General features: G+C 38.2%; 1 protein-coding gene across 3 annotated transcripts in view; it reads right to left on the reverse strand.

The window, feature by feature from the left end:
* Window positions 1-319: 319 nt before the first annotated feature.
* PSD3 (pleckstrin and Sec7 domain containing 3) overlaps window positions 320-23,586 on the reverse strand; it is a 674,080-nt gene continuing 650,813 nt past the window's right edge. For all 3 annotated transcript variants that reach the window (XM_043562534.1, XM_043562553.1, XM_043562562.1), the window contains one exon: window positions 320-9,545. In XM_043562534.1, coding sequence (XP_043418469.1) covers window positions 9,330-9,545 — 216 coding nt within the window. In that variant the 3' untranslated portion in view covers window positions 320-9,329. The remainder of the gene's footprint in view (window positions 9,546-23,586) is intronic.

Consider the following 23,586-nt stretch of genomic DNA (forward strand, 5'->3'; position numbering starts at 1 on the left):
GGACAGAAAACTAGGCAATGAGGATTCATATTTGTTTCTTTTTCAAACTGTGATATAATTGACATTATAACATTATATTAGTTTCAGATGTACAATATGATTCAATATTTACGTAAGAGGATTCATGTTTGAGAGTCACACAGGGGATTTTAGTGGAAGCCACCCATCTCCCCCTTCCTCCCTACTCCAAGCTATTTAGAGATTTATACATAACATCAGTTTTCATCTCTGCCAGGCAGCAGTTTCATTCGTTATCAGCTATCTTGCTTCAGAAAGCCCAAATTGCCAAACATAAAACATCCTCTCAAATATTCAGAAGTTAGGTGATTAGGGTGGAATTTTATTTTTTCATTTTCCAAGTCAACAGATATCATTTTTAACATTAATTTTGGTTATGATAACAAAGATATATACACTAGGCACCATAAAGCATGATCAGCATTTGCATTTTAGAGCAATAATTACCTTTAGTCCCTCTACTTTGATATAAAGTGTTAGAATATGGGGATGCAAATGAGTTCTTGAAATTGCTATAAAAAGTTTTGTTCTTTCCCTGCTTAAAGCCCCCTGATGAAGACAGTAGGCCTCCTAAATCTCATCAACATCTTTGTGCAAACACGTGTTTTCACAGACGTCAATGAAGGTGAGTCAGTGTTAATAGTTTTGACTTTCTTACCCCTTAATCAAGTACCCTGGTGAAATCTCTCACTGTGGGTTTGTTGTCTTTTTAATGCAAGAGGAGGTTTGGTGTGTTGTTTTGATTTTTAAAGGTATTATACAGTTGCTTAAATAAGCAAATAAAATTATCCCCCTAAATGATTGAAATTTGTTAGATTTATTTCTTTCTAAAGTTTGTACATTTACATTTATCATATACATATTTTAAATCCTTCACTATTTCACATGATTTCTATTACATAAAAGCCACTTAAATCCAACAGATTTTGTTGTTGTAAAACAACAAATTATCCCCAACTTATAAAAACACAGGAACAGTTATATTCATGAACATTACACAATAGGGAAAAGTACTCTATATATCACAGCGTCTATACATATCAGGTGACTCGCTTGTCTGTTTACATGGTTTAGGTTACTTCAACAACAAACAAGGTAATATTTATATACAACTATTTTAATAAAAAATAAAGCAATTGTAAAATGTAAACTTAATTTTCAAAATATTCTCTAAACACTTTAGCAATACCCACATAAATTACTGTTCCATTACAAAGATGACCACCATAAATGCCATAATTTTATAGGAGATGGCATTTCTTCAGTCTGGTGGGTGATAAGGAGGAACAGGTTTCCAGTACATAATTCAGTCTCACTAGCTTACTTAAGTCTGCTAATGCTGACAGTTGGACTACTGAAAAGGAGTAGGCTGCTATTTTGTCACTAATTACTTTCACAATTTGCAGGGAGATATGGCACCAGGGCTGCAATGAAACTGCAATGATTGGTGGAGAAAACTTTGAAGGCAAAGGAATGTTGCACATTGCCAAATAGTTTGAGTCGCAGTAAATATAACCCAGTTACTAGTTGGAAAAGTCAAAACCTTGTTTTATATTAAAGGATATAAACTACCACCCTTCTGCCTGTCCTACAGTAATCAAGGCTGACAGTATTGGTTCTCCACTTGTGTAAATTTTTGTTCTAGAAATGGGCTCCTAAAACTTGAGGTAGAAGAGAATGCAGGGAGGCATTTAGGCCTTTACCCAACAGCTCTCATCTGACTGAGCAGAAATGCTAAGCAATAAGCTTAGTGTCCTTTGACCCTTCCCACAGAACTGAAACATTACCCATTTTCAGAAATCTGGGTGCAAAGGCAAAGATATCATCCATCCCTTGGTAGAGCTCAATGTGCCAACCTGTTTCTTGCAAAGACAAAATATATGGTCTTGGCTTCAGTCACAGAATTTTTAAAATACCTTTGTCATATGTCATCTCCAGTGACTCAGTCATTCTCAGAGTTGATATCTTTCCTCAGCAGGGTCAACCCATTAGAAGAGCTGGATTCCTAAAGCTGGGGAATAGCACTGAAATCCAGGATGTGTTTGCTGCTCAGTAGAAGCCCAAGTGGAGTAGAAGGCCAGAAGAGAATCTCCTCTTTGCAGAGAGAATACATTATCACCCTCTGCAGTGCCCCAGTATTCAGGGGTCAGAGCAAGGAGCCTCAGACCTATAGTACTGTCCTTAGCTGAGCTTTCTTGTTAGGACTCTCCTGAGAGTGTCTAAAGACTTATCTATGCAAGCTCACAGGGAAATGGTAACTGAAACCCCAAATTTCTCTCCATTGACCACCATTTTCAGGAATTGAAGTTAAAGTGCTTTTAATAACACTATTAGTGAGAATTTAGCTCTTACCCTGCAATGGGAAATATATTTTAGCTGGGTTCCTTCTCATCTCTATCTTCACTGTCACTGCTGATGGAAAAGTGCTTAACTGTTCAGCATACTTTAATCTGAACTTTCTTACTAATACAGCTTGAAGGGGAATGTGGACAATTCACACCAATGTTCCTACAGTGTTTTGTTCCTTCTCCATTTGTGCTCCTTTCTCAAAGTAATGATCTCCAGAGCACGCAGCAATGCCACCCCAGAAAATTAGGCCTTCTGGAATGTCCCCATGCTACTGCGGGATGTTGGAGAGCTGCTACTTGTGAATTGTAAGAAAGCCTTCAATTTGGTGGATGTGATATATATCCCCTCACATATTTGTTAAAAATGCAATACTTGTCAAAGTCAGACACTAGAGCTCAACTCCTCCCTAGCCCTTAGAAAACATTCCTGTGATGCAGTTTCCACCCCCTTAATTCATCACCTCTTCTACACTCTGGCCCTTTGTGTCTTAAGTTTGTATAACTTAAAACATTCACTATGTGTACATGTGTGCAAGCGTATGTACACATGTGAGAGGCTCAGATATGTGAAACTTTCCCCTTACACACCTAAGGGGACAGTAAGCTGGTTCTGAATCTCTCAGGAGCGGAGGACTGACCACATATATGTCTATCCTAAATGGAAGTCAACCAGCTCACACACTCCTCCCCAAAGCCCCCTGACTTCAATTTGGTCTAATTAGTCTTGTTCCTATAACTAAAAAAGTATCCTAATGACATTAAAAAATCAATGTGCATATATACTCTGATACAGTGTATATTACTGTCCACGCCAAATGGTTACTTGGCTTTATAACCTACATGGCTTTATATTAAAAGTCCAAACAGTTCAAATGATTAAGGCCCAAAATGAAACTTTATTTTTGCTACTCCTTTAGTATATGCTTTCTGAATCAAATGAATGTTTTTGCAATTCACTATAATTTTTAGAAAGAAATACACTCTTGCAGAACAAAGACCTTGCTGATCAGAGTGAATTCACTGCATGTCAAGAACAAATTAGGAAATATGATATATTTGCAAAAAGTTTGAGACTGTAGAGTTAATTAAAAAAACTCCAATGTAACTACCAACAGCAGCCTAGAGCTAAAGATTAGTCTTTCATTCCATAACTCCAATTCTCTGAATCAGATACAAAGAATAGGAGACAGTATGTTTAAAAATATACTGTACTCAACCACTCACTCAAACACACTCAGTTGCTGCTTTAAATATACCAAACATGCTGAATAATACACATTTAATCTATTATCTATTTACACACTGTGAGATAAGCAGTAAGCTCAAATAACTAAGGCCAGTGGCTCTTTGGGGAGAGGCAGGAAGAGACCTAAGTATAAAAATATTAAATAAAGATTTAACCTAGTCCATAGCCTGCCCTAAAATTCTTTCACTTGTGACACTAGATGCTAATTTGTACAACTGCAAACCTAGAATATAGTACCTGATCTTGGGAAGCCCTGATATACTTTAGCAATCTAATATTCTTTAAAGTAAAGAGGGTAAGGAGGTGGTGCAAGAAGGGTGGTTCCATCTACTGTAAAATAGACACAGGCACAAAAATGATACTGTGGGCACTTATTTAATTCTTCTGAAAGCTCTATTTGTCTGGACTAATTACAACAATAAAGAACGTGTGCTTTAAAGCACCACATTTTGTAATAAGCCCAAAATTGTCAGTTTGATTTTATGGTTAAGTACTCAGAATACTGAAGTTGTTAAGACTGTATAGGATGCCTATTTTTTTTCTTTCTGTAGATCTCAAGTTATAATGAGCTACTTCCTTAGTATTGTACACAGTACACTGAAAGAGTTTCACGAAGTTAGTTCAGGGTCATTTTCGCCCTGGTGGTTCAAAGATCAAAGATGGAATTTTCTAACATAAAGTCTTATTAAAAAGCTAATCAAAATATCATTTAAGTTTAATAAAACAGTACCACTATATATACTTTCAATAACTGCATTATATAATCAATCCTATGAGGTTTTTACTTGCTTTTCGTATCATACTGGTTATTAAAAATAAATTTGATATACATACACCATATACTGATATACAGTCTACACATTGATACATATACATATATATATACAACTATAAATATCCACAATACAACATTGGCAGGTGACAGAAAGCATTTCTTTTGATGTCTGACAAACTATCTATATGAATATTCTCCAAAAGCCTGCAATACTACAGATACACACATAAATTACAAAGAACAAGCCAAGGACATTTAAGGAAATTGTATATACAATTACTTAACTAGCAATATTTTCTTGCTGTTACATTCAAGCCAACAAACTATCATGCAGATTCAAGTATTTACTGACATTCTCTCTGTGAAGATATTCTCTTTGCATGCAAAGGGGCATTATGTCCTAAGCAGAATGCTGCACACTTGTTTTTGGATACTATAGGTACAAAAGGAGAATGGCAATGGCTTTGGACTTCAGTTTCCCTTTAAAAGTGAGACATTGAAAAGGAATCTGAGAGGAAAAGCAATGACAAAGCACCTCCCTATCACTTGTTGGGGTTATTTTGTGGTGAACTACTGACCTTTAAAGTCCTCCAAGTGACTTGACAGTATAAAATGTCAAAAGGCTGATGGAGATATCTGTTGACCTGAAGCAGACTAGCGGCCTGACCTGGCCTAGGAGAAGAGACAGCCAGAAAGCTTTGGGGCAAGGTAGACCCAGAAGCTCATCTGCCTACAAAGCTGACTGATCTTTTTTTCTTGTCAGAGTAACTTCGATGTTGAGAAAAGCAGATGCTATTTAAACCCAAAGTCACACTATTAATCATTAACTAAACTCTGCTTTTAACAATTTTTAGGATACCACTTTGGTTCTTTGTTTAACAGTGTTAATTTTACAACTGGAAAAAAATGTCATTTGAAAAGTAAAGATATTGTTCGCTGCTGAAATTAAGGAAGGTGGCTACCAATGTGCTGTAAACTTGACTAGGTCCCTAAGAGCTAAAGTAAAGAAATTTGGACCTACAAGACTAAGAAACTCCCTGTGAAATCTGGCTTAAAAAAGCTTAACTAGGGGCGACTGGCTGGCTTAGTCGGTGGAGTGTGCTACTCTTGATCTTGGGATCGTGAGTTCGAGCCCCACATTGGGTGTAGATATTACTCAGAAATAAAATCTAAAAAAAAAGAAGGCTTTATTGATGACTATACGGTAAATGGCAAAGGAATTAAAATTCCAATGACAACTAACTATATTCAAGAAAGTCTTGCTAGTAAGACAATAGAGAAACTTCTTAAAGGTCAATTTTCTTCCCATTGTCTATGATTAGGAGTAAAGGCAGAGAAACGGTACAACTCATAGCCAAATCAGGCCCCGCCTTACTTAAGAAAAGCTTCTCAAGCTTTTTATATCAGAGGGAGTAGCAGGCAAGGGCCAGCAGAAAACTCTACAACTTTGTGTTTAGGCAGCAAAGGGCCTCCTTTACTGCTGGTTATATAAATTCTTCTCCAGCCTCAGATGTTCTGTGGTTTGGCCACAGGGTGAAATACAAACTCAAGAGACCACCTATAGCTTGGCCTTAGAAAGCCAGCCAATTTTGCTTTTCCAGAATGAATTCTCTCAATCACTTCTGACTGAGGACAGAAATCCTCATCTTCTGAATTAGGATAACAGAAGTATAGACGTTCTTGTACAGTTGCTTTCTACCTTCTTTACCGAAGAGCAATAGGAACTACAGTTCTACCAGAGGACTCTCTAACATGTTGGTTTTACTTGAGATTAATTAAAATACATGGAAGTATTGCTTGGTTTAACTAGGCATTGCTAAGAGTTACCAAAATGTTTCTAAAAAGCACACTTCAAACAATGGCTATGGCATGGCAATAAAATGAGGACTCTGCATGCTAGTAATTAAGTTTGGATTGCTAACAAGGGATTTCTGAGACCTCCTGTGAAAGTCAACATGTGAGGTGGGGAAACAAACCCCAAAATACTCAAAGATTTTATACATGGACCACTTCTATGGTCAATTTGCAACAAGACTACCATCAAGATGTTTTGATGACTATCAAGACTTTCTATATAAAAAATAATATTACATGTATTTATGTGAAGGAGAATAATAATTTATCACATGGAGAGAAATCCCAAGGCTCCTGATGCTAAGGTATGGGTGAGGAGTGGGGATGGGAAGAGGGGGAGTACCTTTAGAAGGTAAGGAGGAGGTGAGGCAGCAGGCTTGGAATAGCTGTGAAAGGAAATGTCTTCAATTTCTTCTGACTTGATACTATAGGAAAGAAATGATCACAAAGGAAAATGTGGTTGGCTATGGGCAAGACTCTTAGAATCTAGTTGAATCAGGGTCCATTTCCTCCTATTACTGGATAAACTCTTGGTCTGCTAGGTGCACTGACAACAGACAGAGGTATTCTCAACCCATCCCGGGAAGATGGGCAACATCATGCCAAGGCAATCTGGGATTCTGGCTCAAAGAAAAACCTTCTGCAGTTGTTTTTAAAAGAGAAACTGCAAACACAGCTTCAAAGTGTCCTTCTCACCCATTTATCTATTAGCATATCCAGAAATTCCTGTAGCTAACATTAGTGAGTTGTATAATAGGAATAATGCTGTAATGGTGCTGATTCTAACTGAGCATGTTAGAACTACTCTAAATGTCAGAAATACTGTAGCATGGTACCATTTCATGTCTATTATATACTGTAAGTAAAATACATAGAGACATTCTATATACACAGACACAGTCACACTGTTGACAAACACATTCAAGCCAATCAGGGATGTTTATTTTTCTTTAGTTACTGAAGCTCAGAGATGACATGGCTAGGTATTTCTCTCTTGCTTGTTATAAATATATTATACAGAAAACAAACACACTAATTATTCAGATTCAAGGAAGAAAGATGATTCCTCCTTTGTGCAAATCTTGGATTTGGTCAGAAGCTACAAAAATGAATCAGGTGCACGGGGCCATGTCGTAATTACCTTGTTTTTCGGTTTTGACACACAAATTTAGTCATTGTCTTTACATAAACAAGATAGACGGTTAGGGTGAGTTTTTCAAAGGTATGGCAAAAACTTCTCACAAAGCAACCAACTACAACCTTAGAGAAGGGTTTCTCTCTTTTGGGCAGTAGCAAATATGGGCATTTATATAGGTAAAGTAAATGTTATTACTAATATTATAATTAAGATTATAATTACTTAATCTTATAATTAAGTGCTGGTACATCAGAACAATATACTACTAGAAACCACCATGGTTTAATAGCAGATTTTCTCTAATTCACTGGAACCATGCTATTCCTGCAGAGTCCCTGTTTCTTTGGTCATAGTGCCTTTAATAAACTGAGTAGAACTCGAGCAAATTGTGTGGGAGGTAAAAGAGTATTCAAAGTGATTCCATTAGTTCAGAAGTCATGGAGATTATAGTTTTAAGGATCACAAACATTCAAGGTTTCAAAATCAGAAAGTTCTAACTCAGGGCTCAATTTTCACTTTTTCTTCCACTACACGAGAATATGTTGTCACCCTAAATTTCAAAGGGACCAGCACTGGAACAAATTCGTGAATGTAACTATTCTGAATAGATAGAAAATACTGACTTAAAATTAGGTACTTTTTTTAGGAGAAAGTTCAGTAGCAGCAGAATGAACTGGCTATCAAAGAGATCATGAGATAAGAATAAACTAACTCTGCATATACAACCAGTAGATTCCTCAGTTTTCCAGCCACAATTCATTTAGATATTATTACTTTCAGATTTATTTTAAAGAATCACATTGTTGAACAACTGCAGCTACTGTTTCCTCTTAATTTGTTTTGTTAAAAACAAAAGGGGTTCCATTTCAACATTATTTTTTTAAGAAGACCCCAATATTTTTACAACCAGGAGATAACACCATGCTTATATATATATATATATATATATATATATATACACACACACATATGTATATATGTATACATATATATATATGTGTGTGTGTGTGTGTGTGTGTGTGTGTGTATATATATATATATATATATATATGAACGTAATTCCTGAATGGCAGAGTACTGATAGACAGAGATGATTCTGGATTCCTAGCCTAGACCTTGAAGTGAGGTAACAATTTCCTGCACACCAGCCACATGCCTACTACTGCAGCTCCCCAAGAGTCGATTATTGCCATCACCCTTTAAGAAACAAAATGAACTTGGTGTCGTTTTTCCACAACCTTCAATGGCAAAAAGATTCCACTTCCTATTTCCTTCTTTGGCTGAAATGAAATCAACACTTCAAGGAAGCTAATGCACTTCTTTAGTTCTCCAGTCCTCCCATCTTGTTAACACCCCCTTTTCTATGCTTCCAGCAGGGTCAGAACTCAATAAGTGCAAAGATATATGCATACCTGCATCAGAGTGGACCATCTTGCTTCCCAGAATTGTAATTCTTAATTGAATTTCTGCCAGTGCTCAATTCCACCTCTGTGACTGAGCAACATTTCACATATAAAGGCTTATATTAACCCTGGCTAGAATTTACTCAACTACCAAGTTTGTCCAGTTAAATGTTTCACAATGATTTACATTTTTTAACCTTAGAAAAGTGTAATAGCTGATTTGACAATACATAAAACAACTGAGCAGAGTGCAAACAAGAAAAAATAAACAAAGAAAAAGTGACACATAATTCATTCTGAAATCATGATCCCCCTCCCCTTCACAAAAAAAGGTGCATTAGTCATCAAGTAGCAAAAATCATCAAAGCAAAGTAATCAAGAGCAAAGAGACAATCAGTACAGAAACGAACAAAACTATACAATAGAAAAGGTTACTAATGCACCATTTAGTCACAAACTTTTTAAAAATATATTCACGGTTTACCAGAAAGATCTTGAAAAACTCTATTTTGCTCCATGACCAGTACCTCCTGGTCACAGATCGATTCTAAGTAACTTTTTGCTTAATGCTTGGTGTTTCAGGTCGGTGATCTTTCCTCTCTGACACATTACGCTTGACCTTGGCTGTGACTGGAGATGAATCTGGGTTCAGTGAAGGACTTGAATGTGACTTCTTCAGTCCTGCAGCCTCAATTTCATTGTTACTCAGGAGCTCCTTGCCTCCTTCTTTTAGAATGCTGACATAAATTTCATAACGGGTTTTCTGGAAGGAAAGTCAGAGAATAGTAGTCAGTACACTATTCATAAATGCATAGCAGAATCATGCTTCCTGAACACAGGCAGAAGAATGGTGTAAACTGGAGGAGCTATAACCTCTGGTTTTGGGGAAGTGGATGGCTCCTATGGCTCAGTGGTATAGTTACTTGAACTTCCCTCACGTGACCTAGGCCTTCACTTCAGTCTAGCTCGGATATGGTTGTTTACTCTATTCCCTACTCCCTGAAATTCTACACAGATTCAACTTGAGGAATATGTCAATGGTGAATCCAGTCTCTGGTTTCCTACATGACAACAACACTGTAGAAGCTGCTCTGGGTTTCCTGCCATTGCTTTTATGTTAGGATCATGAATTTCTCAGAGCACTATGGTTTCTCACAAACTTCAAATTACTTTCTGATGTTTTTCTCAATTGTACAAATTTTTTTTCATCAACTATTTCTTGAGTATCTATGATGATTTAAACAGCTCCTAGATTCTCCTAACTCTGTGTATCTTTGTCTAGAAATAACTGAAGTGAACATTGCAGAGATGGTTTTTTTCTCTAACCCTAATTGGTGCTTTTTTGGTTTGATCTGGGTCTATAAACTATAGAACTGTATACTATACTACTACATATATATATGCATATATGTATGCAAATTACAGACAAGTCTCAGATTCTTGATTTGATGGATTCTAGTCAAAATAAGACTTTCACCATACTGCTTTGACACACGAACGATTTATAAGAAAGCCCAAAGTGTTCTAGTTCTTTTGTTTTTACATTTTTAAAAAAATGTTTATTTAATTTTGAGAGAGAGACAGAGCACGAGTCGGGGAGGGGCAGAGAGAGAGGGAGACATAGAATCTGAAGCAGGCTCCAGGCTCCCAGCTGTCAGCTCAGGGCCCAACGTAGGGCTCAAACTCATGAGCTGTGAGATCAGGACCTGAGCTGAAGTTGGACGCTTAATCGACTGAGCCACCCAGGCACCCCTAAAGTGTTCTATTTCTAAACAAGATGACATTTCAGTTATAAATTGTCCCAACAAATGCAGGCAAATTCTGTTATGATTGTCAGTCTTTTAAGGGTTTTCCTGATCAGACTGAGATTATGTACATCTTAGTTTTAAGTTAATAATTATGAAGTTGAAGCTACTTGAGGTCACTCTTTTAAACTGTTTTTGTTCAAGAGTGGGAAAGAGCTTCTAGTAATTAAGCTTGCTCTGGGTTTGGTCAGTATCTATGTGGGGATGCCAAGCTTTGCTTGATGGTGATAATGTAGTTTATATGGAGTGCTCACATGCTAATTTCAGGTCATTAATACAATAACAATATAAAATTGGTACATTATTATCCCTGTTTTACAATAAAGGAGATAGAGGCAGAGAGAAGTCTAAAGTCAGAGTTTTCAAAGAAGTAAAGCTGGGATTTGACGTCAGGAAATCTGACTCCAATCCACCAATAATGAAGCAACAGAAAGAGAAATAAAGAAACTTATCCCATTCACAACTGCACCAAGAACCATAAAATACCTAGGAATAAACCTAACCAAAGATATAAAAGACCTGCATGTGAAAACTATAGAAGCTTATGAAGGAAAATGAAGATACGAAGAAATGGAAAAACATTCCATGCTCATGGACTGGAAGAATAAATATTGTTAAAATGTCAATACTACCCAAAGCAATCTACACATTCAATGCAATCCCAATCAAAATTGCACCAGCATTCTCCTCAAAGTTACCACAAACTATCCTAAAATTTGTATGAAACCACAAAAGACCCCGAATAACCACAATAATATTGAAGAAGAAAACCAAAGTGGGAGGCATCACAATCCCAGACTTTAGCATCTACTATAAAGCTGTAATCATCAAGAGAGTATGGTATTGGCACAAAAACAGACACATAGACCAATGGAATAGAATGGAGAACTCAGGATTGGCCAACAATCTTTGACAAAGCAGGAGAGAATATCCAATGGAAAAAAGACAGTCTCTTTAACAAATGGTGCTGGGAGAACTGGACAGCAACATGCAGAAGAATGAAACTAGACCATTTTCTTACACCATACACAAAAATAAATTCAAAATGGATGAAGGACTTGAATGTGAGCCAGGAAACCCTCAAAACCCTAGAGGAGAAAGCAGGAAAAAAACCTCCTTGACCTCAGACACAGCAATTTCTTACTTGACACATTTCCAAAGACAAGGGTATTAAAAGGAAAAATGAACTATTGGGACCTCATCAAGATAAAGGGCTTCTGCACTACAAAGGAAACAATCAACAAAACTAAAAGGCAACTGATGGAATGGGAAAAGATATTTGCAAATGACATCTCAGATAAAGGGCTAGTATCCAAAATCTATAAAGAACTCACCAAACTCCACACCTGAAAAACAAATAATCCAGTGAAGAAAAGGGCAGAAGACATGAATAGACACTTCTCCAAAGAAGACATCCAGATGACCAACAGACACATGAAAAGATGCTCAATGTCACTCTTCATCAGGGAAATACAAATCAAAACCACACTGAGATAACACCTCACGCTGGTCAGAGTGGCTAAAATGACCAAATCAGTAGACTATAGATGCTGGTGAGGATGTAGAGAAGCGGGAACCCTCTTGCACTGTTGGTGGGAATGCAAACTGGTGCAGCCACTCTGGAAAACAGTGTGGAGATTCCTCAAAAAATTAAAAATAGAACTACCTTATTACCCAGCAATAGCACTGCTAGGAATTTACCCAAGGGATACAGGAGTGCTGATGCATAGGGGCACATGTACCCTAATATTTATAGCAGCACTTTCAACAATAGCCAAATTATGGAAAGAGCCTAAATGCCCATCAACTGACGAATGGATAAAGAAGATGTGGTTTATATGTACAATGGAATACTACTTGGCAATGAGAAAGAATGAAATCTGGCCATTTGCAGCAGCGTGGATGAAACTGGAGGGTATTATGCTAAGTGAAATAAGCCAGGCAGAGAAAGACAGATACCATATGTTTCACTCATACGTGGATCCTGAGAAACTTAACAGAAGACCATAGGGGAGGGGAAGGGGGAAAAAAAGTTACAGAGAGGGAGGAGGAAAACCATAAGAGACTCTAAATACTGAGAACAAACTGAGGGTTGATGGGGGGAGGGGAAAGTGGGTGATGGGCACTGAGGAGGGATGAGTACTGGGTGGGATGAGTACTGGGTGTTGTATGGAAACCAATTTGACAATAAATTATATTTAATTAAAAAAAAGAAATCTGAATCCAGAACCCATTGTCTTAAGAATATATTTCCTCTCTGGATATGAATATATATATATATATATATATATATATATATATTTTTTTTTTTTTTTTTTTTTTTTTTTTTAGGATGACTAGTCTGACAGAGGCTGTTGGTGTAATCAATTTAAAGGCATTTTCAACCTCCTCTACTCCTATGTTTCTCCCACTACAAAGGTAACTCCCACTAAAAAACATGAATGCTTTCCCAGCCCCATGTGCAGCTAAGATGGATCATGTGATAGTCTTGCCAATGAGATGTAACGAGAAGTCTAATGGGGAGCTTCTGGGAAAGTGATCTGGCTTTCTTATAAAGAGGCCAGGCTTTAGGTGCAAGCTCCCTTTTCTCTTATCTCTTCCTTGACATGCATGTGATTGCTATAATGGTACCTTGTGCACTGGGGCAGCAGGCATGAAGACAAAAGGACCACAAGCTAACTTGAGGAAAAATGGAAAGAAACAGCCTGGGTTCTTGATGATACAATGAGCTGGATCCAACTCCATGATTCCCTACCACCTCTGAATATCTTGTTAAGTATGAATAATAAATATCCTTAGGGTTTAAGCCATTAAGGCATTGTCAAATGCAGCTAAAAGCATTACTGATACACATTCTAATCTTAATAAAGTAACAAAGTAAATGAATAAAATACGAATAAAATACTAAGCTTATCTCTGAAAGCTACAAAAAGGCTTAGTAAGGGCATTTGTAATAAAAATGTCATCAGTATTACACATCAGTCTGTGCATCAGTGAAATCGGGGGATTAACCAGACATCTAAAGGGCATACTAGATCAAAGGGCATACAATCAAAATATTAAAACTCTGTTGACTAGTAATAAATTTACACTTAAAAAAACCCAGTTTCCTTTTGATCAAGAATATTCCAGTCATGTTTACATGGTTCCAGTGGATGAACCTGTTCATGATAATTCCAGTAAAGTGCCCTTGGACTGATTTATTTGGGGGAAGAGATCAGTCTGTGAACGAAGCTTAGCAAAGGAATTCCTTTGTGTTATATTCTATCACAGCTTCACAAATGGATCGAACCCATGAATCCAGTGGCCGAAAAAGAGATGCATGTCAAATACTGAGAACACTGGTGGGGAGAGGGCTGAGTCCTGCATAAGTGAATTGTGACTGGTGGGGACAGCGGAGCAACAGGCGTGAGCATCCCCCCTCCCCCCCCCCAGCATGGGAAAACCGAAGGTACGGCGCCCGGCACCCAGCTCCCATTCCCCGCTTCCTGCCATGCAGGGACGCTGGCTGCCACCAATGTTCAGTTTAGCGTGCTGTGTGAGTGAGGAGAGCCACCTCTAGATACAGGAGGCTAGGATTTCATCAGCTCTTTGATTAGAACACCAAAAGGCGGGCACTTCTCCTATGGCTGTCACGCCATTCCTGCTGACCAGTTCAAGCATGTACGAAACAGAGGACTCGCGTGTTCGCGGTAAATGAGGTATGATCAAGGCGCCTTCTTCAGGAATTAGGCAGTTTGTGAGATATGAACTGTTTTAGTCTGTCCAGGTATTGTGCGTAAAGTTCTATGTCATTGTGTCCAACCCCTTCCACCCAGAGGGGCTCCACGGCTTGGGGACAGCGCTCGTAAATGGCCTGGCTGTGGGAGAAGAGTTTTAATACTTTGTCTGGTTGGTCTAACACAGAGCCTAGCTGACTTTCCTTCTATGAAGACCTCCTTGTAGGGCTTTTTTAAAGTACTTGTACATATTTGCAATTGCATTGTGCATAGATTCTTAATGGGTGGTTTTCTTTTGTCAGGCTACAAGGCAAAGTGCGGACCCCTCGTTTGTAATGTAAATGATTGAATACATTTTGTTAATGTTTTTATTCCTATGCTTTGCTATTAAAATTTTGTTATAACATTTCCAAGACAAAAAAAAAAGAATCACAAGTTTATGCTTTTAAGAATTTATGTAATTAAAACTTCACTAAACTAATCTTTTCAGTTTAGGAGTTACTTGGGTTTTGACACTGGAGCTGCACCGAGTAAGCCTCAGAAACAGAAGACACTTAAAAATTGCTACACTGATCATCTTGGTTGGGGCTTTGGGTTTGGGGGTTCCTTGGTTTTATTTTCATTTTTCTTTTCAAATTTAAAAGGCTTAAATGCACTGTAAGCCTCAGATTGTTGTACAGCAGGATTGTGAATGATTGCCAGTCTTTGTACCGTGGTGTGGAGACAGCATGGTGGTTGGCCATGGAATAAAGGAAGCATGGATCAGAAAAAAATAAAGAAATAAAAAAATAAAGGGCATACTAGTTCTAATGTCCTATTCATTCTAAAAATTTATTATTTTAATCTTTTCCTAACTTCTTGGTGGCAAGATTAAAGTACAGGAAAGTACTCCCAATATGAACAACCTTTAGTAAAACGATCTAAAGGCAGTTTGAAAATAGATTCAGAAAACCAGTAGAAGGCATATTATTTCATGAAGCTGGGGTATTTACCTTAAAAAAATTTTTTTTAGCATTTATTTGTTTTTGAGAGACAGACTGAGATAGAGCACAAGAGGGGGAAGGCCGGGGGAGGGGGCACAGAGGCCGAAGCAGGCTCCAGGCTCTGAGCTGTCAGCACAGGGCCTGATATGGGGCTTGAACCCATGGACTGCGAGATCATGACCTGAGCCAAAGCCAAATGCTTAAACAATTGAGCCACCCAGATGCCCCAGTTTCATGAAGCTGGGGGATTTATGCAATAAAAGGAGTATGAAAGACAAATTTTTGAGATGACCTGAAAGGGGACAAAAGGAGAGAAGATGACAGGATCAATTTTCTACTAGTCTTTGAAGGAACTGATACTACTAGGAAAATTCACCTGAAAAATAAATGAAGGAAAAACCATTTCAGACACTCATGCTACAGCTCAACCTGCAAAGCTATTGTCCCAAATAAATTACATCAATGTGTCAGTCAACAAATAAAAAGAATAGCACTGGTGAAAAACAAAGACAAAGCAAAAGCTAAGGATGAAAGAGGATTGGAAAATAAGTGTTCAGTTGTTGTTAAGAGAAATAAGGAAAAGAAGGTGATGTGTATTGATAAACTTCCAAATGGCTGTGCTTGGTTTCAGGTTAAAAGGATTTACAGGGACAGAAGCTACTAAACCCAGTGATGCAGCTTTGTTTTGTAGCATTCTCTAACACCAAACCAAATTGTCTTCAAAATATTTTAGAAAACATCTTAGAACTATTTGTGAGTATTGGTTTCAGCCATATTCTTCTGAGATTACAGATTCATTCAAATATGTAAATCTCTATCTATCTAGATTGGGGCTAACAAAAAAGATTGTCTCTGAGTAGAGAAACACAGCTCTGCATGAAGCCCTAAAGAGCAATGGGAATGAACGTAACTTTAACAGTCTTGGGGAGGAGTTAAGATGGCAGAGAAGCAGGGGGACCCTGGGAGTTCCTTGTTCTTTAAACACAGTTGTATTGAGGTCAGATAACTTGGAACACCCAGGAAAAGGATCTGCAGACTGGAAGAAGGATCTCCACAGTTGAGGGCGACAGCGTGGCAGGTGAGAGGTATGTAGAAGTGAACTGGGGGAGAGAAAACGGTGGTGTTGCAGAGGGGGAAGGAACTCTTTCCCTGGAGAGACAAAGGAAAAGAAAAAAAGAGGGTTGAAAGAGTGTGGTGTCAGGTTTACATGAGAGGAAAACCTTTTTGGACCACAGACTGGGGTGCAAGAAGCACTGAGTGTTGCAGGTTTATTTGCAAACAACATCTGGAGCTCAAACTCAAGAGGTTTTGGAAGTGCACAACTTCCTCTGGAGCAGATCTGTGGTGCATGCTCCTGAGGAGAAGGCAGCTGGTCCTGGAGTGCTTAGTGTGGTGTAGGAATCTACGGACACCCTGGGAGACAACATTCCCCTTCCTGGAGTACTTTTGGAAGACGGTATATTGTCTCTCCAAAGACAAAAGACCCTGTGGGCATAAGCACAAGGCCTTTCATTGGCAGGGGACAGAGGCACACCCAGAGGGCATATAATCTTTTTGCTGCTTTTAGCAGTGCTGTAGATTCTGTGCACTGCGCAGGTGTGGGACCGTTTTTCTGGGACAAGGACATCAAACACAGTGTGGAGAGGCTCTACTTCAGAGAAGGGGAGCTGATCTGCCTAGTGCCAGACTTTGGGTTTTATATCCCAGCCACGAGTCAAAGAAAAAACACAGGAGAGTTGTGGCAGAGGGCAAGCTGACTGCCCTTGCAGTCTGTGAGGGCTGCCTAAATAGTGGGAGGTATGAGAACCCCTGCCTCAGGATGAGAGAGTCCAAGGGACCATTTTCTGCTCAACATGAATATGGTGGGACTTCAGAGAGCAGCATAGTGTCCCCCAGTGTAGTCTGGACCCCCTTACACCAAACCCAACCCCCCTGTGCCTGGTAACGGCTTATAACTGGGACAGGACTGACTCTGAGCCAATGCAGTGAGCCTCTGCTCCAGAAGACCACCATAGGTAGCACCCTGTATACTAAAAATCGAGTCCTTCAAAAGGACATCTGCAGTTCTGGTGGAATTAGGACCAGATTTATTCTTTATTTTTCTTTCTTCTTTTATTCTTTTGGAATCAGGCTCAAAGTTTCTTGTTTGTTTGTTTTTTGTTTTCATTTACTTTCATTTCTCTCTCTCTTTTTTTGATGAGGGTTCTTTTTTTCTTTTTTCTTCTTTTTTCCCACCTTTCTCTTTCTTTGGATCAGTCTTATAGTTTTCTTATTCTGTGTGTGTGTGTGTGTGTGTGTGTGTGTGTGTGTGTTGGTGTTGTTCTCTTTCCTTTTCTCTTATTTTAGGGTCAGGATTTTTTTCCACTATTTTTTCCAGTGTCATGTTAACAAACAAATCAAATCATACCTAGGTAAAGGTCCGAACACTCCACACTGCAAGCAAGGAGGATCTCTGCAGAGGACAGACCATTGGGAAAGAGCAGCCAAAACACAACAGCAGAGTGCACACAGCATACACCAGAAACATTCTGAAGTGCCAGGCCCTGGACAGTATATGGACCCTTTAATATAGCATTAATCTCAGGTGCAGGAAACATAACAAGCTTTTAAAACATGGCAAAGATAGGTAATTAACCAAAATGACAACACAGAGTAATTCTCCCCAAAAGAAAGGTAAAGAAGAAATCACAGTCAAGGATGTGCTCAAAACAGATATAAGCAATATATCTGTTTCTAAAAAGAAAAATTCTTGCTGCAGAGATCAAAGACCTAAAATTAGGATGAAATTCAAAAAATGCTATAACTGAGATGCAGAAAAAGGTCAACACCACCACATATCATAGTGAAACTTGCAAAATACAAAGATAGAGAATTCTGAAAGCATTTAGGGACAAAAGTCCTACAAGCATAGACACATAAGGTTAGCAGCATACCTGTTCACTGAAACTTGGCAGGCCAGAAAGGAGTGGGAGGAAATATTCAGTGTGCTGAATGGGAAAAATATGCAGCCAAGAATTCTTTATCCAGAAAGGCTGTCATTCAGAATAGAAGAGATAGAGTTTCACAACCAAAAAGTAAAGGGGTTCTTGATCACTAAACCAGCCCTGCAAGAAATTTTAAGGGGGACTTTTGAGTGGAGAAAACAAAACAAAACAAACAAATAAACAAACAAACACCAAAAGAAAAGAGGAAGACAAAGCAACAAAGGCCACAAAGGACGAGACCACATCACCAGAAACACCAACTCTACAGGTAAAACAAAGGCACTATATACATATCTTTCATTAATCACTATGAATGTAAATAACTAAATGCTCTAATCAAAAGATACAGGGTATCAGAATGGATAAAAACACAGATCTGGGGCATTTGGATGGCTCAGTTGGTTAATTGTCTGACTTCTACACAGGTCGTGATCTCATGGTTTATAAGCTCAAGCCCCATGTTGGGCTCTGTGCTGATGGAGTGGAGCCTGCTTGGGATTCTCTCTCTCTCTCTCTCTCTCTCTCTCTCTCTGGCCCTCTCCAACTTGCATTCTCTCTCAAAATAAATAAATAAATTTCAACCCTCTCCTAAAGTATCAGAGACTCATTTTGGGCCAAAAGAAACATGCAGATTTAAAGTGAGGGGATGGAGAACTACCTATCATGCTGATGGATGTCAACAGAAAGCTGGAGTAGTCATACTTACATCAGACAAACTAGATTTTGAAACAAGGACTGTGACGAGAGAGGAAGTGGGTATTATTCATAATTAAGGGGTCTATCCATCAAGAAAATCTAATGACTGTAAATATTTATGCCCCCAATCCAAATATATAAATCAATTAATTACAAATATAAAGAAACTCATTGATAAAAATACTGTAATAGTAGGGGACTTTAATAGCTAACAGTAATGGACAGATCATCTAAGCAGAAAATCAACAAGGAAACAATGGGTTTGAAAGACACACTGTGTCAGACAGATCTAACAGATATATTCAGAACGTTTCATCCTAAAGCAGCAGAACACACATTCTTCTTGAGTACACATGGAACATTCTCCAGAATAGACTGCATGCTGGGTCACAACTCAGTCCTCAACAAAAAGATTGAGATCATACCATATCTATTTTTGCATCGCAACAGTATGAAACTTGAGATCAACCACAAGAAAAAACTTGGAAAGCCCTCAAATATGTGGAGGTTAACGAACATCCTATTGAAGAATGAAAAGGGTTCACCCAGAAATTAAAGGAAAAAAAAACATGGAAGCCAATGAAAATGAAAACAGGACAGAACAAACCCTTTGGGATGCAGCAAAGGCAGTCCTAAGAGTAAAGTACATTGCAATTCAGGCCTATCTCAAGAAGCAAGAAAGGTCCCAAAGACACAACCTAACCTTACCCCTAAAGGGGCTAGAAAAGGAGCAGCAAATAAAGCCTAAATCCAACAGAAGGGAGATAATAAAAATTAGAGCAGAAATAGATAATATAGAAACAGAAAGAAAACCACAGTAGAACAAATCAAAGAAACTAAATCCTGGTTCCTTGAAAGAATAACAAAATTGATAACCCTGTAGCCAAACTTATCAAAGAGAGATGGCCCAAATAGATAAAATCATGAATGAAAGAGGAGCGATCACAACCAACACTACAGGCATACAAACAATTATAAGAGAATACTATGAAAAATTATATACCAACAAACTGGGCAATCTAGAAGAAATGGACAAATTCATAAACATTTACACACTACTAAAACTGAAACAGGAAGAAAGAGAAAATTTGAACAGACCCATAACCAGCAAAGAAATTAAATCAGTTATCAAAAGTCTCCAAACAAATCAGAGTCTTGGGCCAGATGTCTTCCCAGGGAAATTCTACCAGACATTTAAAGAAGAGTTAATACCTATTCTTCTCAAATTATTCATAAAATAGCAAAGGAAGGAAAGCTTGCAAACTCCCTCTGCGAAGCCAGCATTACCAAACCACTGATTCCAAAACCAAAGACCCTACTCAAAAGGACAAGTACAGGTCAATATCCCTGATGAAACTGGATGCAAAATTTCTCAACAAGATACTAACAAATTGAATTCAACAGTACATTAAAAGAATTATTCACCATGAACAAATGGGATTTATTAACGGGCTTCAGGGCTGGTTCAATACTCTCAAATCAATCAATATGATAGACAACATTAATAGAAGAAAGGATAATAACCCTATGATACTCTCAAAGATCCAGGAAAAGCATTTAACAAAACACAGCATCCATTCTTGATAAATACCCTCGGCAAAGTAGGGGTAGATGGTACACACCTCCACATCATAAAGGTCATATGAAAGACCTACAGGTAATATCATCTTTAAATGGCGAAAAACTGAAAGCCTTTCTCCTATGGTCAGGAACAAGACAAGGATGCCCACTCACATTATTACTATTCAACATAGTATTAGAAGTCTTAGCCTCAGCAATCAAACACCAAAAATAAATAAAGGGCATAAAAATTGGCAAGGAAGATCAAACACTTTGTATTTGCAGATGACATGATACTCTATGTAGAAAACTTGAAAGACTCCACCAAAAACCTGCTAGAATACATGAATTCAGCAAAGTTACAGGATATAAAATCACAACATGTAGAAATCAGTTACATTTCTTTCTTTTTTTTAAGTTTATATATTTATTTTGAGAGAGAGAAAGAGAGGAAGGGAGGGAGGGAGAGAACACAAGCAGGAGAGGGGAGGAGATAGAGGTAGAGAGAACCCCAAGCAGGACCTCTGCATTGTCAGCGTGGAGCCTGACACAGGGCTCGAACCTATGAACCGTGAGTCAAATTGACCTGAGTCAAAATTAAGAGTTGGACATTTATCTGACTGAGCCATCCAGGTGCCCCAGAAGTCTGTTACATTTCTATACAGCAATAATAAAGCAGCAGAAAAAGAAATCAAGGAATCCATCCCATTTATAGTTACACCCAAAACAATAAGATACCTAGGAATAAACCTAACTAAAGAGGTAAAGGATCTGTACTCTCAAAACTACAGAATACTTATGAAAGATATTGAAGAGGACACAAAGAAATGCAAAAACAGTCTATGCTCATGGATTAGAAGAACAAACATTGTTAGTATGTCTGTTCTACCCAAAGCAATGTATACATTTAATGCAATAAATAATACTACTAGCAGTCTTCATAGAGCTAGATGAAACAATCCTAAAATTTGTATGGAACCCTGAAAGACCCAGAGTAGCCAAAGCAATCCTGAAAAAGATAAACTGGAGGCATCACAATTCTGGATTTCAAGCTATATTACAAAGCTTTAATTATTAAGACAGTATTGTACTGGCACAAAAACAGACACATAGATCAATGGAAAATAATAGAAAACCATGAAAGTATGGTCAACTCATCTTTGACAAAGCAGAAAAGAATATCCAATGGAATAAAGAAAGTCTATTAGACAAATGGTGCTGGGAAAACTGGATGACGACATGCAGAAGAATGAGACTGGACCACTTTCTTACACCACACACAAAAGTAAATTAAAAATTGATGGAAGACCTAAGTGTGAGAAAGGAAACAGTCAAAATCTTAGAGAAGAACACAGGCAGCAACCTCTTTGACCTCAGCCAGAGCAACTTCTTACTAGACATGTTGCCAAAGGCAAGGGAAACAAAAGGAAACATTAACTATTGGAACTTCATCAAGATAAAAAACTTATGTACAGTGAAGGAAACAATGAACAAAACTAAAAAGCAGCCTATGGAATGGGAGAATATATTTGTAAATGACATATCTGATAAAGGGTTAGTATCAAAAATCTATAACGAACTTATCAAACTCAACACCCAAAAAACAACCCAGTTAAGAAATGGGCAGAATAGGGGCGCCTGGGTGGCGCAGTCGGTTAAGCGTCCGACTTCAGCCAGGTCACGATCTCGCGGTCTGTGAGTTCGAGCCCCGCGTCAGGCTCTGGGCTGATGGCTCAGAGCCTGGAGCCTGTTTCCGATTCTGTGTCTCCCTCTCTCTCTGCCCCTCCCCCGTTCATGCTCTGTCTCTCTCTGTCCCAAAAATAAATAAAAACGTTGAAAAAAAAATTAAAAAAAAAAAGAAATGGGCAGAATAAAAACATGAATAAACACTTTTCCAAAGAAGACATCCAGATGGTTAACAGACACATGAAAAAATGCTCAACATCACTCATCATCAGGAGATACAAATCAAAACCATGACGAGATACAACCTTATACCTGTCAGAATGGCTAAAATTCACAACACAAGAAACAACAGGTGTTGGTGAGGAAGTGGAGAAAGGGTAGCCTTGCACAGCTGGGGTAATGCAAACTGGTGCAGCCTCTCTGGAGAACAGTATAGAGTTCCTCAAAAAACTAAAAATAGAACTGCCCTAGAGATCTAGCAATTGCACTATTAGGTATTTACCCAGAGGATATAAACATACAAATTTAAGGGGGTAAATGCATCCCAATGTTATAGCAGCATTATTTTAAGTTTCTTTATTTTGGGAGAGAGAGAGCATGGGAGGGGCAGGGAGACAGGGAGAGAGAGAGAATCCCAAGCAGTTTGTGCACCGTGAGTGCAGAGCCCAATGCGGGGCTCAAACCCACGAACCATGAGTTCATGACCTGAGCTAAAACCAAGAGTTGGATGCTTAACTGACTGAGACACCCAGGTGCCCCCAACAGCAGCATTATTAACAATAGCCAAACTGTGGAGAGAGCTCACATGTTTATCGACTGATGAGTAGATAAAGAAGATGTGATATACAACAGACAATGGCATATTCCTCAGCCATCAAAAAGAATGAAATCTTGCCATTTTCAATGATGTGGATGGTGCTATTTTATATTATGCTATATAAAATAAGTCAATGAGAGAAAGACAAATACATGATTTCACTGATATTTGGAGTTTAAGAAACAGAACACATGAGAAGACAGGGAGAGAGAAGACGGGGAAACAAACCACAGAGTTTCTTAAATATAGAGAACAAACTGAGAGTTGAATGCAGGGAGGTGAGTGGTTGATGGAGTAGATGGATGATGGGTATTAAGGAGGACACTTTTGAAGAGCACTGGGTATTGTATGTAAGGGATAAATCCTGAATTCTACCTCCGTATCCAATATTGTACTGTATATTAACTAACTAAAAATAAAAAATAAAAAATAAAAGTCTCACCTTCATCTATATCTCCTATTATTATTATTATTATTATTGGTGAGAAAAATCACCAATCACCAATCACTTTTTTCCTACTATGTAACCATGTGGTATCTTTGGGGGGGTTTAT

This window comes from Prionailurus bengalensis, chromosome B1 (genome assembly GCF_016509475.1).
Source record: "Prionailurus bengalensis isolate Pbe53 chromosome B1, Fcat_Pben_1.1_paternal_pri, whole genome shotgun sequence".
Classification (NCBI taxonomy): Eukaryota; Metazoa; Chordata; class Mammalia; order Carnivora; family Felidae; genus Prionailurus; species Prionailurus bengalensis.